At 49.6% G+C, this 15,577-nt stretch overlaps 1 protein-coding gene across 14 annotated transcripts in view; it reads right to left on the bottom strand.

Annotated features, from left to right (window-relative positions):
* Positions 1-15,577, bottom strand: part of PPP6R3 (protein phosphatase 6 regulatory subunit 3) — a 92,437-nt gene that overhangs the window by 48,095 nt on the left and 28,765 nt on the right. For all 14 annotated transcript variants that reach the window (XM_042957935.1, XM_007094110.2, XM_042957936.1 and 11 more), the window contains 4 exons: positions 12,967-13,104; positions 10,745-10,810; positions 7,625-7,737; positions 3,700-3,813 (listed from right to left, as the gene is read on the bottom strand). In XM_042957935.1, the coding sequence (XP_042813869.1) occupies positions 3,700-3,813; positions 7,625-7,737; positions 10,745-10,810; positions 12,967-13,104 (431 nt within the window). The remainder of the gene's footprint in view (positions 1-3,699; positions 3,814-7,624; positions 7,738-10,744; positions 10,811-12,966; positions 13,105-15,577) is intronic.

The following is a 15,577-nucleotide window of genomic DNA, read 5'->3' as shown; positions in this document are numbered from 1 at the left end:
CAGAGTCACTGTCAAGTTGCTCTTTTTATTATCTTTCCACACAGAACTCTCTGGAGGGAAACCATGGTGCGCGGTCTACACACGAGAGTGGGCAGTCTTGTTCTTCCTCCTCGAGGGGGGTGTATCCACACGAGCTCCGCGCAACTCTTCCGCAGGGGAGAGGTGTCTCTGCTCTTCTGTTTATTGGTATCAGTATGAACTAACCGAAACATCATCCTCTGGGTTAGAAGACAACGCGTTGTGCTGTCGTGGGGGGTGTTGACTGGGCCAATCGGCTTTGGCCAATGAAAGCTCCGGGTTTCAGTTGGCCCCCGTGCTCTTCTGACCTAACCCCGGCCACTTACACCGTGGGGTTCTGCAGGGTTTTCCGTACTTCCTAATTTTTATCTGACACGATGCTCCAGACTCCTCCTGCCCTACCTGGAGAACCAGCCACTTCTCCCAGGAGCCCCGGTTCCTTTCCCTGGAGACTGGTGAGAGGGACCGAGATCTGGCCACCGGTCCTTGTTCCCAGCGGCGGGTCACTCCTAGGCCCTTGCGGCTCACAAAGCAAGTCTTTCTGGTTCACCTCTTCACGGTCGGTGTGGGTAATTTCTAATGTCCTAGAGATTCCTTCTTTGCGGCCAACTTCACCAGTAAGCCCCGAGGCATCCTTCGTTTCTGCTGCGGGCCTCAGCTCCAGCACTGTCCGCGTGATGTTCTGTCTCCGCTAAAGTTCCCTCACCTGCTTACGCTTGTCCATTTTCCCCACAGGCCGTTGGCATACTAATCAGAGTTATTTTCAATTCCCTGGCAGACAGTTCCAGCATTTTTAAATCTCGGTCTGTTGACTACTCCTGCTCTTGAGTTTTCGGGTTTTTTTAATCTTGCTTGTCTCACAATTTTTCGTGGAAAGGTGGGCAAGTCGCGTAGGGCAGTAAGCACTGTTTCTAGAACACACGCCCCTTTCTCTCTAGGCCCTCAAGGCGGGGTTCACCTCCCCCTCCAGTCAGCGGCTGGCCTAGGTCTCGGTTCTGCTGCTGCCGTGACCTCAACCCGCTCCAGACTTCAGGCGTGTGTCCCCTCACTTTGTGTTTACAGTTAGGGCTGGTTTGCCAGGGTCTTCTCCCCATCACTCTTTAGCTCAGTCTTTGAAGGTTCTACCCTTTAAGCTTGCTCCTGTGCCCGCAGGGTCTCCTTCCACACTGGCCTCTCCTGCCCCATCAGCCCAGTGGACCGGGACTGCCGATGGGGCAAATGTTGTTTTGGTTTAGCCTGTCTTAGGCAGCTGACGGGTCCTTAGGTCTCACTGACCTCGCTTCAGTGCGAGGGGACCTCTGATGGTCGGGGCCCATAATGTGTCCCTGCCTGTCTTGTGGGCTAGAGGGTTTTTTGCGGTTCCTTCTGCCTACTGCAAATGGTCTCCAGCTGTGTCTCTGGGGCTAGAGCGTGTCCTTAGTAGCCAAAGAGCTTCGCTCAGCAGGAGAGAGGGTAGAGGAGGATCACGGAGGGGGATCGTGCATTCTGCCCAAAGGCCGCTGCTCTGGTTCCTCGCGCCTGGGGCAAAGCGGAGTGTTCTCTCGTCTGCCCCGCTCTGCCTGCCACCGCCACCGCGGCTCCCCGGGGAAGGGCCTGCAGGTGTATGCAAATTACCCTGTGCCTACAGCTGTCTCCTTGCCCCCTAGGGAGCTTCGGGAGTGTCACAGCCTACTACTCTACATTTATGGAAAATGTATCTGAACTATAATTTATCCAGATGAGAAAAACTGTGAGTGCACCTCAGTTCCTTGGTGTAAGACAAGAACCGACATACATACTAACTTACCCCATCTCATGTCTTAAAGTTTTATTAAAATAATCTAAAATTCAACTGTTTTCCCCAACACGTGACTTATTCAACGATTCTTTCTTAAAAGTTAACCTTCACGTTCATGTTAATAATGCTCACCCCGCCCCCCATCCATTTCATTTATCATCAATTTTACCAATATTATCCCTTCGAGTTCTTTATTCTAACTTATTTTCCGTTGGTTTCGGCAAAGTACAATCTTCACAAAATGTACCCCCTGAACAGAAACCAGATGGACACACTGAGGTCACAGAGGTTTTAAAATGGCTCTCCCGCCCCCCCCCACACCAGCAACGGCGCGTCAGGGTCGCAGTCCTGCCCTGCTTTCCAGTATCCAGTTACAATACCCACGGAAGATCTATTCACATGCACAGAGAACAGGCCTGGCAATCCGATTCACTCTGTAGTTGACCCACGACTTCTTAGCCAGATACCTTCAGGATTTATCCTTTCTTCTTGGGATTCAGAAAGCTCATCAGGAAAAGGCTAGAATCTGAGCCCTCCCCCCCTAATATTTAATCTTGTTTAGTATTTGATAAACCTTTCTGATTTGAAGACAAGTTGCTTCTGGTCAGAACTTTCCTCCTCTTACTGGTGTATCTCCTCTGTCTGCTTTAGGCTGCACAGCGGTGTGGTTCTTCTCTTCTATACACAGAGATGCATCCTTGTTCTCAGAAGTAGCCTTCTCAAGGCAGGGCAGCTGGCCTAAGCCACCAACACCGCTTCAGGTGCTTCCAGACCATTTTCAGAGATGGTGCCACCACCGTGAGGCAGGACCAGCAGGATGACAGTCCCGCGCCACTTGACTGACACCTTAAAAGCTGCCGGTTACGTGACTTGAAACAGAATTTACAGAAGACACGGTCAAAGCTGCAGACGCAATCTCCAAATTACAAGGCATTTGAAGCAGGGTTGCCAGACTGCCCTTCCCCGACCGCTAACCAAGAACTCAACAGACCTGGACAAGAGATCAGGTATCTGGGAAGCAGAATGGCTGTCCTTACTACTTTGCTAGAAACCAAATGTTTCTAACGATAACACATCCAGAAACCCTGGACGGCCGAGATTTTCATCTGCTGACGGCAGCCCTTTTCTGTCCTCTTCATGCCCTCTGGTTTGCCGGATAAATCTAACAGTGAGTGAGAAAACACCAACCCTAATCTCTAAACCACATATTCCTGCAATGCTTACGGATACGTACCTCTTCTCATGCTCCAGGGAACCATCAGAAAACGCTGATGATCACTAAGCGAATTAGCCAGCAGTGGACATAAACTGTGAAGAATGACACGACGAACACAAATGGCTGGCCCGGGACACACACTTGGGGGAAGCACACCACATTTCTGGTTGTCACTTTGCTCAAATTTTGCCGTAAAGGCCTCAAGCCACCTGCCCATCCATTTTAAAACAGCCTCGTCAACTGCAGTGGCCTCACATGTGAAACCCCCAAAGGCTCAATGTGAAGCCTCAAGCTAGCACGAGGAGGAAAGAATCCCAAGACAGAAAGTCCCTGAACTGCTGCGTGGAGGAGAGAGAGCTGCCCACCGACCAGGAGAACACCTCTTTTCCATTTTCATATTTAGGAAAGAAGCTTCTCCGCCGTGACGCGTTTTATTACAGCACTTACAGCAACGTTTCGTAAGTGGTACAAATACCCAGACACTGCCCGTAAACAGCGCTCACCAAACCATATCCCTACCTACCACATTCACGTGAAACTAACTTACAGTTTATGTGGTGGAAAAAGATCCGGCACCTGCAATTCAAGGGCATGATGTTGCACTTTATCAACCAACGACTTTGCACTTTTAGGAAATCTAAAAGCACGACAACATGGCTCACTGCTGGAAGACAAAAGGAAAGCTTACGTTGGTCGCCGTGTCTCAAGTAAAGTCAGCAATATCTGGATTGCACTGACGATGGCTGATTCATTTTTCTCCTTGTGGAAAATATTTGATAGAAGCTGTTCTATAATTTCTTGCCTGGGGAGACAAATCAACAGTCAAGCGCTAAGCGTAACATCATTTCACAGTAACGTCAGAGAAAAAAAAAATCACGCTACCAGTAAGGCAAGTATCATACAAGAGTTCACTCCCACCTGGGCATATCCGTTTTACTTAACGTTTTATTTTTAATACATTTATTAGAGCACACAAGTGATCCTGCTTATTAGAAATGCAACCCTCCCACATACACTTTCCTACTCGCCCCACCCCGCCGCCTCAGCAGAATTACCTGGGCCCTGCTTGCCTTTGCCAATCTTGCCGAGAGCCAACAAATACTTCAAGATTGGCGGTCACCTCCCACTGAGACCAGGGTGGTGGCGGTGGTAGCTGTGGGTGGTAATAAGATTTGGAACTCTATGCCCCACAAAAGAAGGGTAATTTTTCAAAAAGGTAAATAGAACCCACAAGTGTTTTCCCACAAAGGCACTGATGTATAATTAACTAAGATCTGAAACAGGTAAAAGACAAGATCAATTGTTGCATTTTACCCTCTAATTAAAATCTGGTAAATCAAAGTAACACGGCAGCAATGAAATGGATCTGACTGAACTACTGCCCAAAAAGTATTCTCTGCGGGCTGGCTCTTCCCATTACATATTCAAGGTCATGATCAATGTAAAACACAAGGGTAACTTGTTAGGTAAACTTACATGGGTGTTCTCAAGGAAAAATCTCAGTTTCTCAGGATCTCAGTATTTCCGAATCCAAGTGAATTAGAACTGGGGTCTCCCGTACAACGGGGCCTACAGCTGGGGAGCCCCCGCTGCACACCCAGCGGAGACGCCAGTCATGCGGAGGACAGCTGTGCCCGCCGCAGCCCAACACCGCCGCCCTCTCCAGGCTAGGGCAGCAAGCAGGAGAATCTCCTTTTATTTGGGGGAAGCAAATACAACCGGTACCTAACTTCAGAGGACCCCCTTGCTGGAAGGAGCTCTCACGCACTCCCAGACCAGCACTGAAACCCCTTGTGAGACCCTGGCCCAAAACAGCACCGTAAACGCTACTCAACGCATGGCAGTCCAGAGAATAAACGCTAGGTTTGGGCTTGAGCTCTGGAAAACAGACAGCTTTTTCACAGTAAATATGTCTATTCTTCAAATAGCAGCCTCACCCCAGGTAGAGGGGTATGGACACGGCGACCAACTATAGACGTCCACCTTCTCGTTCAAGTGATGTTCTTACTTAGCAGCTTGAAACCACAATAGACAGGGGCGCCTGGGGGGGGGGGGGGGCTCAGTGGGTTAAGCATCCGACTTCAATTCAGGTCACGATCTCACGGTTCGTGGGTTCGAGCCCTGCATCGGGCTCTGTGCTGACGGCTCAGAGCCTGGAGCCTGCTTCGGGTTCTGTGTCTCCCTCTCTCTCTGACCCTCCCCTGCTCGCTCGCTCTCACTCTCTCTCAAAAACAAATAAACGTTAAAATCTTAAAAAATATAATATTGCTATATTACGCCATAATTTATCAAACATAAACAGATATTATACATTACTACCTAATAATATATCAACTATAGACAAATGCTATTACGATTAGTAAGTTTACCAAGCCTGTAGAAGCCTTTGATCACTGTGCATTTTCTTAATCAACAGACACTAAGAAACCACCATAACGTGGGAGCATGTGTGATATTAAAAGGGGTTGGTTCTCATCTCAAGAAGAGTGTGGGAGGCGCTGTTATAGAGTAAGTCTCCCCACTGCTAAGTGCAGTGAAGATTTAACTCAGTGATAGCATGGGACTCCTGACTCCTCAAGTCCACGAATTTGAAGAAATTTATTCCAACTAATATTTAATGATGTCAATTCTGAGTATGTACCTGTATAACTCAATTTATAGCTGATCCAGGACTAAAGACACAGCTTGAACTCTAAGAGCTAGTCCATACACATGCTTCATGGGTCAGATTCCACATTTGAGAGGGCTCTGGTGGCGCTGAAACTCCGCGATTAATGTTGGTCAGTCTGACATTCAAGGCGAACCTGCTGTCCCAGGTGGCCAGAGTCAACCACATGAGGCCACTGTACTCAAACTGCAATTAGTCTCAATTGATCTGTCCTAAGTGTAAAATATATGCTGGGTTTCCAAAACTTTGTGCAAAGAATGTAGACTACCTCAATAATTTCTTTTAAATTTTTTTTTTTCAACGCTTTTTATTTATTTTTGGGACAGAGAGAGACAGAGCATGAACGGGGGAGGGGCAGAGAGAGAGGGAGACACAGAATCGGAAACAGGCTCCAGGCTCCGAGCCATCAGCCCAGAGCCTGACGCGGGGCTCGAACTCACGGACCGCGAGATCGTGACCTGGCTGAAGTCGGACGCTTAACCGACTGCGCCACCCAGGCGCCCCTTTTTATTTTTATTTTTTTTTTAATTTTTCAATAATTTCTTAAATGAGCAGATGTTCAAATATTTTGTATCAATTAGATTAAATAATTATTACAATTAATTTCACCTTTTACTTGAATGTGGCTACTGGGTAATTTAAAATTACATCTTTTATTTCTGTTGGACAACTGCTGTCATGAACCACAGATTGTTGGTATTCAATATGTTTTTACCCTACTCAAATGGCAATTTGACGTGGTTCAACCTAATACTATGATTACTGGTATTTGAATGGGGAATGTCTTATATTTATAAAAAGAGTACATATGCCATAAAGCCAAGAATAACGGAAATGGGATGGGTAAAATGACCTATCACTCAGGAACCAATAATCTGTTTCGCTCCCTCAGAGAATCAGTCAACTCCTTCCTGGTCAACAATACTCACTGGGAAAACACAACTCTGCTTCTCCGATGACAGACTAAAAAAGTTACGACGTCTCTAATTTGTTCCTCGCTCGCCTCACACTTGCCAGGTAAGTAACACACACAAATGTCTTATTTGAATAAAAGGACCTTCCAGGTGGTTAAGCCAAAAGAAGCCACGTGAACGTCAACGTACGGAAGGACCGCAAGAGGAGGGGCGAAGTCATCAGCGAGAGCAAGAGCGGCGGTGCACTGCAGCAAGGCCGCCACTCGTACCTCACAGCTAACGGTGTGTGCACCCTCTCTACTTACTCATCTGAAGGGCGGAAATGCCTGATTCTTCTTTATGCCAACGGCCTGCGGCCGTGTGGATGCAGGTCGAATGTATGCCCAAGCTTGATGGTAGGCATTCTTTCAGAAAATTTGTGAATCTACAGAAACTAATACCTACGGGTTGGCCGTTCGCGCATTTCGGAACAGCACAGCATCCTCAAGCTATCTTCCACCCAAACAGGAGACGGTGCTCAAAGGCACGGTCTCAAAATAAGGGCACGAGCGGTTCAAAGACACAGAACATATAGGGCTTGTGACCCTTCCATCAGGTCTGGTCAGGTTGCCCCTAGTCAGCTGCAAAGGTACAGTAAACACTAAGAAGAGCTTCTAGTAAGAACCATGGACTAAAATGGGTCAAATCAGTTTGTGTAGGAGACTCTTCACCAAAGACTTGTGGGGCGGTGACTACAGTCATACTGCGGCCACCCCCTCCTACGATGGCTTTACGGAATTCTAGTTTACAACTACTTGAAAGTTGAAAGTCCACACACACATGTCATTTATTCACCTTCTTACCCTGTGGGTCTCCAGCGGGCCCCACAGCAGCTGAGGTCAGATAAGCCGGCTCTCCTACCTTGTCACCCACCCGAGGGGATTTTGCAGGGACACGATTCCCACATAAGGAAGACTTACCAACACTCACAATGGTAACACGTCAAACGGCATCAATAAGAACAAAGAACAAGAACAGACTTTGAAACATACTTTTCTAGAGTGGCAAGCAGGGGATCTGGTTCTGAACTGTTCTGGATCTGTAACATCTGGTCTCTGCTCAGGCGAACAATTTCACAAAGCGACTGTGAAGCATTTGAATGCCGCTAAAGGGAAAAAGTACAATTTTAACTATCAAACACGTCAAATGTCAAATTTATAATAAAACATTAGAGAAGAAAAAGCTTAAGAAATAACACAAATGAACACTGGCCATAATAAGCTGCAGTGAACAGAAAGTCAAGCTCGAAAGAAGTCACGTGGGTAAAGACACGAGCAATTTATTCCGCCAGGCTAATGAGCCCCACGTAGCAACACTGCACGATACAGATTTCCACGTGTAGGGACACGTGATCAAAGTTCTGGCAAGGAAGAATTTCGACAAGTGAAAACTTGAAAAAAACACGTTCCCATGTACAGCTGACCTTTCAGCAACACGGGTTGAACTGCACGGGTTCACTTACACGCGGATTTTCTTAATACAGTACATACTCATGTAAGTATGCATTTTCTCTTCCTTAGGACTTTCTTAACAACACTGTCTTTCCTCTGGCTTACTTTACTAGAAGAACGTGCACGGAGCACATCCACAATCTATGTGCTAACTGACGGCCGACCTGATCGGCAAGGCTTACGGTCAATCGCAGGCTATCAGCAGTTAACCGTCTGTGGAGTCCCAACTTTTACGTGGATTTTCGACTTCGTAGGGGGCTGGCACCCCTCGCCCCTGTGTTGTTCGAAGGTCAACTGTATATACTCTTATTAGCATAGAAGCTCATAAATTAGCTTTTAAATTGGCACTGATTTAAAAAATAAAGACAGGGGTTCCTGGGTGGCTCAGTCAGTTAAGTGTCTGACTTTAGCTCAGGTCATGATCTCACTGATCAAGATCACATGATCTTCCAGCCCCGTGTCGGGCCCTGGGCTGACACCGTGGAGCCTGCTTCGGATTCTCTCTCCCTCTCTCCCCGCTCCCCCCACCCCCGACTCGCGTGCAAGCACTCTCTGCCTCTCTCTCAAAAATAAATGGACGTGGGGTGCCTGGGTGGCTCGGTCAGTTAAGCGCCCGACTTCAGCTCAGGTCATGATCTCACAGTTTGTGAGTTCGAGCCCCGCGTCGGGCTCTGTGCTGACAGCTTGGAGCCTGTTTCGGATTCTGTGTCTCCCTCTCTCTCTGCCCCTCCCCTGTTCATGCTCTGTCTCTCTCTGTCTCAAAAATAAATAAACGGTAAAAAAAAAAAAATTTTTTTCTAAATAAATGGACGTTAACAAAAAAAAAAAAAAAATGACAAAGCTTCCTGGAATATGCCAATGGGTAAGAAATACTGCATGTTCTCCTCGTGTGTGGTGTAACGGCCTGCCAGGAAAGGTCCGAAGTCTCAGCACCCGCGCGCATCACGTCCTGTGGCACGTGACACGGGCACAGTCGACAGCGATCCTCTGGCACAGATGACGACACGCGCCAGGACAGCAAAATCCACTGACCAGAATTAGGAGCCTGACATTTCCCTCACGAACACAAACCGGTCAGTGCCATTTTAGCATATAATGTATCACGTAATACAAAACAGAAGTATCAACAGGACTGTCCAGAGGCAAAATTAACTTTCTTGCAAGGCAAGTAAAGAAGGTGTTAATGCCCCAAATGCTTTGTCCTTGAAAAAAGATAAAAGAAAGCTGCAGAGCTGGGCTTCTCCTTTATCAGTTTCTCCTGAACCTCGCAGGCAGGTATAACTAACTTCCCGTTGAGTAATCAAGCTCTGCCGTTCAGGAACGTGAACCTGGCGAAAGGCAAGCCTCGTCCATGGACACATACTCCCCCCCGAGTGGCACGGGCCGCGCTCCCCGTCACCTCTCTCCACGGCCCGCACTGGCCACACCTGGGTCACACGGGAGCGTGCTCGGGAAGCGTCCAACCCCCAACCAGCGTTACCACCCCAACCAGACGGTGGGCTCCCGCTGGGCAGGGCTCTTGCACTCGAGCACTGGCACGGGCGTGCGCGGGACTGTGTTCTGAACGTCGGCAGTGACGACACCGAGGGGAGCGCCAGCTGCACGGTCCCGAGGGCAAGACGGGGAACGCATAGCACCTTTAATGATTAACTTTTTTTTTTTTTTTTTTTTTTTGGAAAAGCCCGTTTCAGCTGAACTCCAGGTAGCAAAGGTTTTGAGTGCACCAGAGTAGAAGGGGCTAACTCAACCTTGATAGAAAATTCACCTTTGTGAGCCAGATGTCCTCCGGGGACACACGCCTAGCTTTGTGCTACTCCTCCGTGGGGCTCACTCTTCAAACTAAGTGGCCACCTAGAGGCCTAAGAGAGGGTCCCCCGACCTCCCCGCCTCTACTTTAAAGCAGCCCCTTCACAGACAGTAGGCTGAGCCCCACAGAAGTGCCATGTGCGCGGGGAGAAAAGGCTGGACGCCCGCAACCCCGCGTGGCCCAGCCCTGCTGAAGGTGGCAGCCAGAGCAGCGGCAGAGGAGCAGAGTGACGGGTCCCTCCACGAGCCGGACGGGCTGGTCCTGGGGACCCCTCCCCGACCCCGCACGGGCATCCCCTGGGCACACAGCTCTGTCTTCAGGCTCCAACGCGGCCTCGATCCTATTGCCAAGTCCGTCGTCAGCACCCGGGACAAAGCCAAACCCTCACGTGAGCGCCGCGAGCCAGGCCAGGAAGTGCCACCGCCAGGAGCCCAACGCTCTAGGGGTTCGGTGGTGGCGAAGATTCTGAGGTGCCGCCCGGAAAGCTTTAGCCAGAACAGAGACAAACAAGTGCAGATGTGGCCACACCATTTGGGCTCAAGATGTGCACGCAAGAAAAAAGGAGTGTGGACGGAGGTCTGCGGCAAAGGCAAGCAGACGCAGCACAAAACCCCAGCTCCGGGAGACGGTGCTGGAACCGGGGCCTGCTGTCTTCCACGTTTCCGGAAAAGTTCTGGGCAACAGGAAAATGTAGTATTTTTTAAACCCTTCAGTGTTCAGAAAACGGTCAACTTTAACAATACTTGTCCTCTACCTTCACGTCTCGTACAATTATGTTCTGTGCACATAAACACGGTTGCTTTTTAAAAAACAAAACAAGAACATCAAGTTTACAGTCGCACAAGAGAACTTACGTCTTCTTCTTGCGATGGATGAACTATTTCCACAAGTCTCTGGATAATTTGCTCCTCATTTAACCACTGTAAAACACATTGTAGAGGTAATCATAGCAATGCGTGGCTTTTGTTCAAGCCCCAATGAAGATTAACATACTTGGAAATATCCATCACATTTTAAGTGGAATGTTACAGGTTTCTCTGGACTTTGAACACTACAGGAAATTAAAAGTCCCCCAAGGAAAATGCCAGTGAATATATTATTTAAACAGCAGCCAACAGTACCAACTATGCCCCAAGTTACAATTCCCACACATAGAAATTCTACCACCAGCTTCTCGGCCACAGTAATTCTCAGACACCACCCACTAAAAGGGTCTGTGTTCTGATTGTTTAAAAGGGTCTGTGTTCTGATTGTTGAGGGGAGGTGGAATTTATACATCCTCTAGAAGAGTATGTACATCTTCGCTTTCAGACAGCTTCAGAAACACTGACGAAAGCAGTATTTGGTATCAGGCCTCTGGGTTAAAACATATGATGAACTTTCAGACTCAAAACCAAAGCAGCCACGGGAAGCCCAGGGGCAGTACCCCACAGCAGGAGAGTCTGTCTGCCCCATCACGAGTTCGTAAAGAGCTGGTATCCTGACCAGAACAATCTCCCCTCCACACGTGAGGTACTGCTGGGACTGCCAACAGGAAGAGGAAAGGAGTGAGGAAGAATAAATCACAAGTCAGCTAGTGGAGTATTAGTTGCGCACAGACAGAAACACCGTAACAAACAAAGCACTCGCAACCGCGAAAGGACACACAAAAACAAAAACAACCCCCAAACGAGCAAAACCCAAAGGTTAAAGGAGACTGGGGACAGGGGGGAGGCGTGGCGCCGGGTGGCAAGAAATCAAACACACTTTGCTGAAGGCCCAGCTGTCTGGTCCTCAAGGAGGGCGGTGCCCAAAGGAAATGCACACGAAGCTACCAGAGGGCACACAGCTAGAGGTCCCACTTCACATTTTAAGACCAGTTTTAAAACGGGGACGTGAATCCCCCTCCTGGGTGTCTTGCTCAAGTACAGACTTTGATTCAGCAGGGCGGGGGGCGGGGGGGGGGGGGGGAGCCGAGCTCCCAGGTGATGTCTGAGGGGACGGGGCAGAGGGTCCTGACCACCCAGGGAAAAGGAGGGAAACTGAAGACTGTGAGCTAACCTGCCCCACATCCATTAAGAAGCACTTAATACTCCGGGGCGCCTGGGTGGCTCAGTCGGTTACGCGTCCGACTTCAGCTCAGGTCATGATCTCACAGTCTGTGAGTTCGAGCCCGCAAAGGGCTCTGTGCTGTCAGTTCAGAGTCTGAAGCCTGCTTCGGATTTTGTGTCTCCCTTCCCTCTGCCCTTCCCCCGTTCGCGTGAGCTCTCTCTCAAAATACATACATACATACACATATACATACGTATGTAAAATAAGAAAGGCAGTGCCAATAAAACGGACTTCAAAGAAACAAGTAAGTGCTAAGGTTCAAAGTGGAGTATTAAGGATGGAATGGACTGGGGAAGGTTCTGGAAGAAGGCAGTGAAGAGAATGAGAGAGGAGGAGCCAGAAGACAAGAAGAAGAGGCAAAGATAAGAGCCAGTGAGGAACTTCATCTTTAAGTTACTCATTCCACCCAAGTTCCACTTAAGAAAGCTCTTCAAGAGGCACACGGATCCGAAAATCATCACCTACCAGAATTCTAAAATGTATGCTCTTGAAAACCAATCTCCATTCTCCCTCTTATCCCACGCTCCTAACTACCCACAAGAAGAAAGTTACTCGTGAAGACGGATTTCCTGGAAACAGCCACACGTGTCCTTGCGGCCAGACCCTGCAGGGTGGCCACGGTCTCAAGAGTGACGCCGTGGAGCGGAGCGTATGTAGACGAGATTTCTCACTCCCCACCTTCCGCTCTCACCAGGGCAGCTCTAAGACCCATCCTCGACCCCTCCCGCCGAGAAACAGACCGGCAAAGGCTGGAGAGCCCCTCCCAAAGCATCCCAGGCACCTACAGATGCGCACGCCTGGAAAACCAATCCTGCAAAACCTGAATCTCTTCCTACGAACAACCTTCCTTCCTCCCCCTGCCCTCTCCCCCCACCCCTCACCCCTGCCCCGGTTTCCCAGACAGCTCTCCTCTCCCAACCTCCTGGAATCCCTCCGGGCTCCCAGCTCCCAGCAGCCCCGGTGCGGGGGTCATGATTCTACTCACATTCAGAACATCCTGCCTGGGCTGCGGAGGCTCGATGCACGTCAGGAGCCTGAGCAACAAATCCATGATGGCCGAAGTTCCTATGTGCTTTATAATAAGGTCTACAAAATCACGTTTCTTCTTTAAGAAATCCACGATCTAGAGGAGAACAAACCAAAACTGAAAGACATGGAAACGGGCGGAACTGTCAACTCTAGGTCCTACCCCGCCCTGACCCCCGGACCCGCCCCCTCAAAGCCCACCACCACCTTCCGCCGAGGACTGGCAGACATGAAGTCAGTCATCAGACATAAAACCGGAGAGCTGCTGGTTGTTACGGTACGCAAACCCCTTAGGAAAAAAATCTCCCCAAGTATCACGCATTCCTTAATATAAACACATCATAACAGAGTCTTTTTCTGTTCACTGTCATTACTAACTTTCAAAGAATAAGGATAAAGAATTTAATACCCTAATAACGAGCATGAGAATATACCATTTAACAGTTTACGGACATAAATATAAGTCCATTAGACTTTGCACGGAAATGCAGAATATTCAAAATCCTAATTAGACTCCAGCAAGTTAAGAAAAAAAATTCAAAGCAAAAAGCATTTCTACGTCAGTCTAAGTGGCTAAGTGACCTGCTAGAGAAACATCACATCTGGGTTTCATCTGGGTTCACCTGACCGGGTTCCCACAGGGAGGGGGTGAGGGAGGGACGGGCGGCTGCACAGAAGGGACGTGGTAACACCCAGAGGCCACCTGGGTCTCTCTTCTGTGCCAGAAGAGGGAGCCGGTTCTGTCCTGCACACCCTGCTGCGCCTTCTGTCCGGAGCCACCCGGGGTCCCTTCACAAGTCCCAGAAGCAACACGGCCAGGGTGGCAGCCGCTAATCTCACCGAAACCTCTCGAGAGCCCTCGAGGTGAGGCTGCCCCACTCGGCGTTACAGATGAGGAAACCGAGGCGCAGACCAGTTCAGTATGTCGCTAGGGCCAAACCGTGGCTGCCCTGAGGTTTAAACTTAGATCTGTATGCCACAAAAGCCACAATCCTGCCATTGTCCCACGTGGAGAAGCCTAAGAGCCAGGGATGACAGAAACTGCTCCACACCACCGGGCACAAGTGCAGGACTAACCATCATACGTTGCTTCTCTAGACACGTTGTAACAGAAACTTGCAAGAAGTTAATCCACTCGCAGCTGAGTCACACGGTTTTTAAAAGCACGAGGTGAGGAGCAAAGAGGAAAAAGTCAGATGTGCCCCAAATACTGCAGGATTCAGTGGCAAGGCGCCGGACGTGGGGCCCCAAGGCACGAACTGCAGCCAGTGCCGTGGCCAGCAGAGCCAGGACGGCAACACGTCCTAGATGGAGGAGGACACTCCTGACGTGCGAGCCCCCAACACGGAAGGCGTCCCACGGCTCGACTTCCTGCCCCGTGAGCGAACGAACGTCCGTGTCGGTTAAGCCAGACGGAGTCGACGTGGTTTTCGTCACCTGCAGCTGCACAGCCCCTTCCTAACAACGTATCATGTGATGGGACACCTTCGTTCACACTCTCAGGTCTCAACGGGAGAGAGAGGCGCTAGGTTTGAGCCCTTCCTACAGCGAGAAGAGCAGGGGTGACTCCACTCAGAGTCCTAAGCCAAGAAGCACAACAAACAACAGAGCGGCCAGGCCCACCTCTCAGCATTTCATCAGCACGTGCCGTCACCTCTGCACAGAGAGGTCTGACCTGGAAGGCCGTGCAAATGCTGAGTCCCAGAAAGCTTCCAGCGCGTTCTGGCTCTACAGTGAAGGTCTGGTGAGAACCGGGACCCGGGGATTCGGGCTCCCCCAGCACAGCGGGAAAAGAAAAGGCACGACGAAGGTGTAAAGACCTGTTTCGACAATGGCTACAACCATCCGAAAGGACCAGGAGTAACTGGGGCTGATGGGACGAGACCCAGCAGTGCTGCCACTTCTCCCCAGCAGGCAGAACAGGGAAAGACAACCTGGGTGACAGTGATCATGACTGGGGATTCACTCTCTAAGAAAAGAGAACTTCAATCCCAACTCACTTAGGAGGGTAATGCTGCTTAATTAAGAACGTGAAAAGAACAACCTCGTCTTTCTAAACTCTGCCTTGGCACAGTCAGACGGACTGGGCCTAAAATAGCTTCAACCCTCCGCTGACAGCAAGGACGGGTCACGGAGCCTGTTTTCCATCAGGAAGGAGGTCAGGCCCGGCCGGCTGGACCAACTGCACCCGGTCATCACACCCTCGCTCGCCGCTCTCTGGCAGATCTGCCTGTACTTGAGCGTCGAGGCTCTCGTGGCTCCTTGGGTGCGTGTTTCCGTAAGCGGATCGTAATCTCCTGGTAAGCACGTCCTTTTTCGCACCAATATCCACCACAGCTGTGATTCTCAAACTGTCATCAGAGTCATCCAAGAAGGCTTATGAAAAATCCCAGATCGCTGGGCCCCACCCCCAGAGTGTCTGATCCATTAGGTGTGAGGTGGTTAGAACTTGCATTTCTAACAAATTCTCAGGTGGCACTCATGTCCAGGAACCCTACTTTGAGAACCACTACACATGACAGATCCTTAGAATACAAATTTCCCACGCAGATCTGAATTGTTTAGGAACA

Source organism: Panthera tigris, chromosome D1 (genome assembly GCF_018350195.1).
Source record: "Panthera tigris isolate Pti1 chromosome D1, P.tigris_Pti1_mat1.1, whole genome shotgun sequence".
Classification (NCBI taxonomy): Eukaryota; Metazoa; Chordata; class Mammalia; order Carnivora; family Felidae; genus Panthera; species Panthera tigris.
Note: the sequence above shows the minus strand (reverse complement) of the source record. Positions and strands in the feature narration are given on the sequence as shown.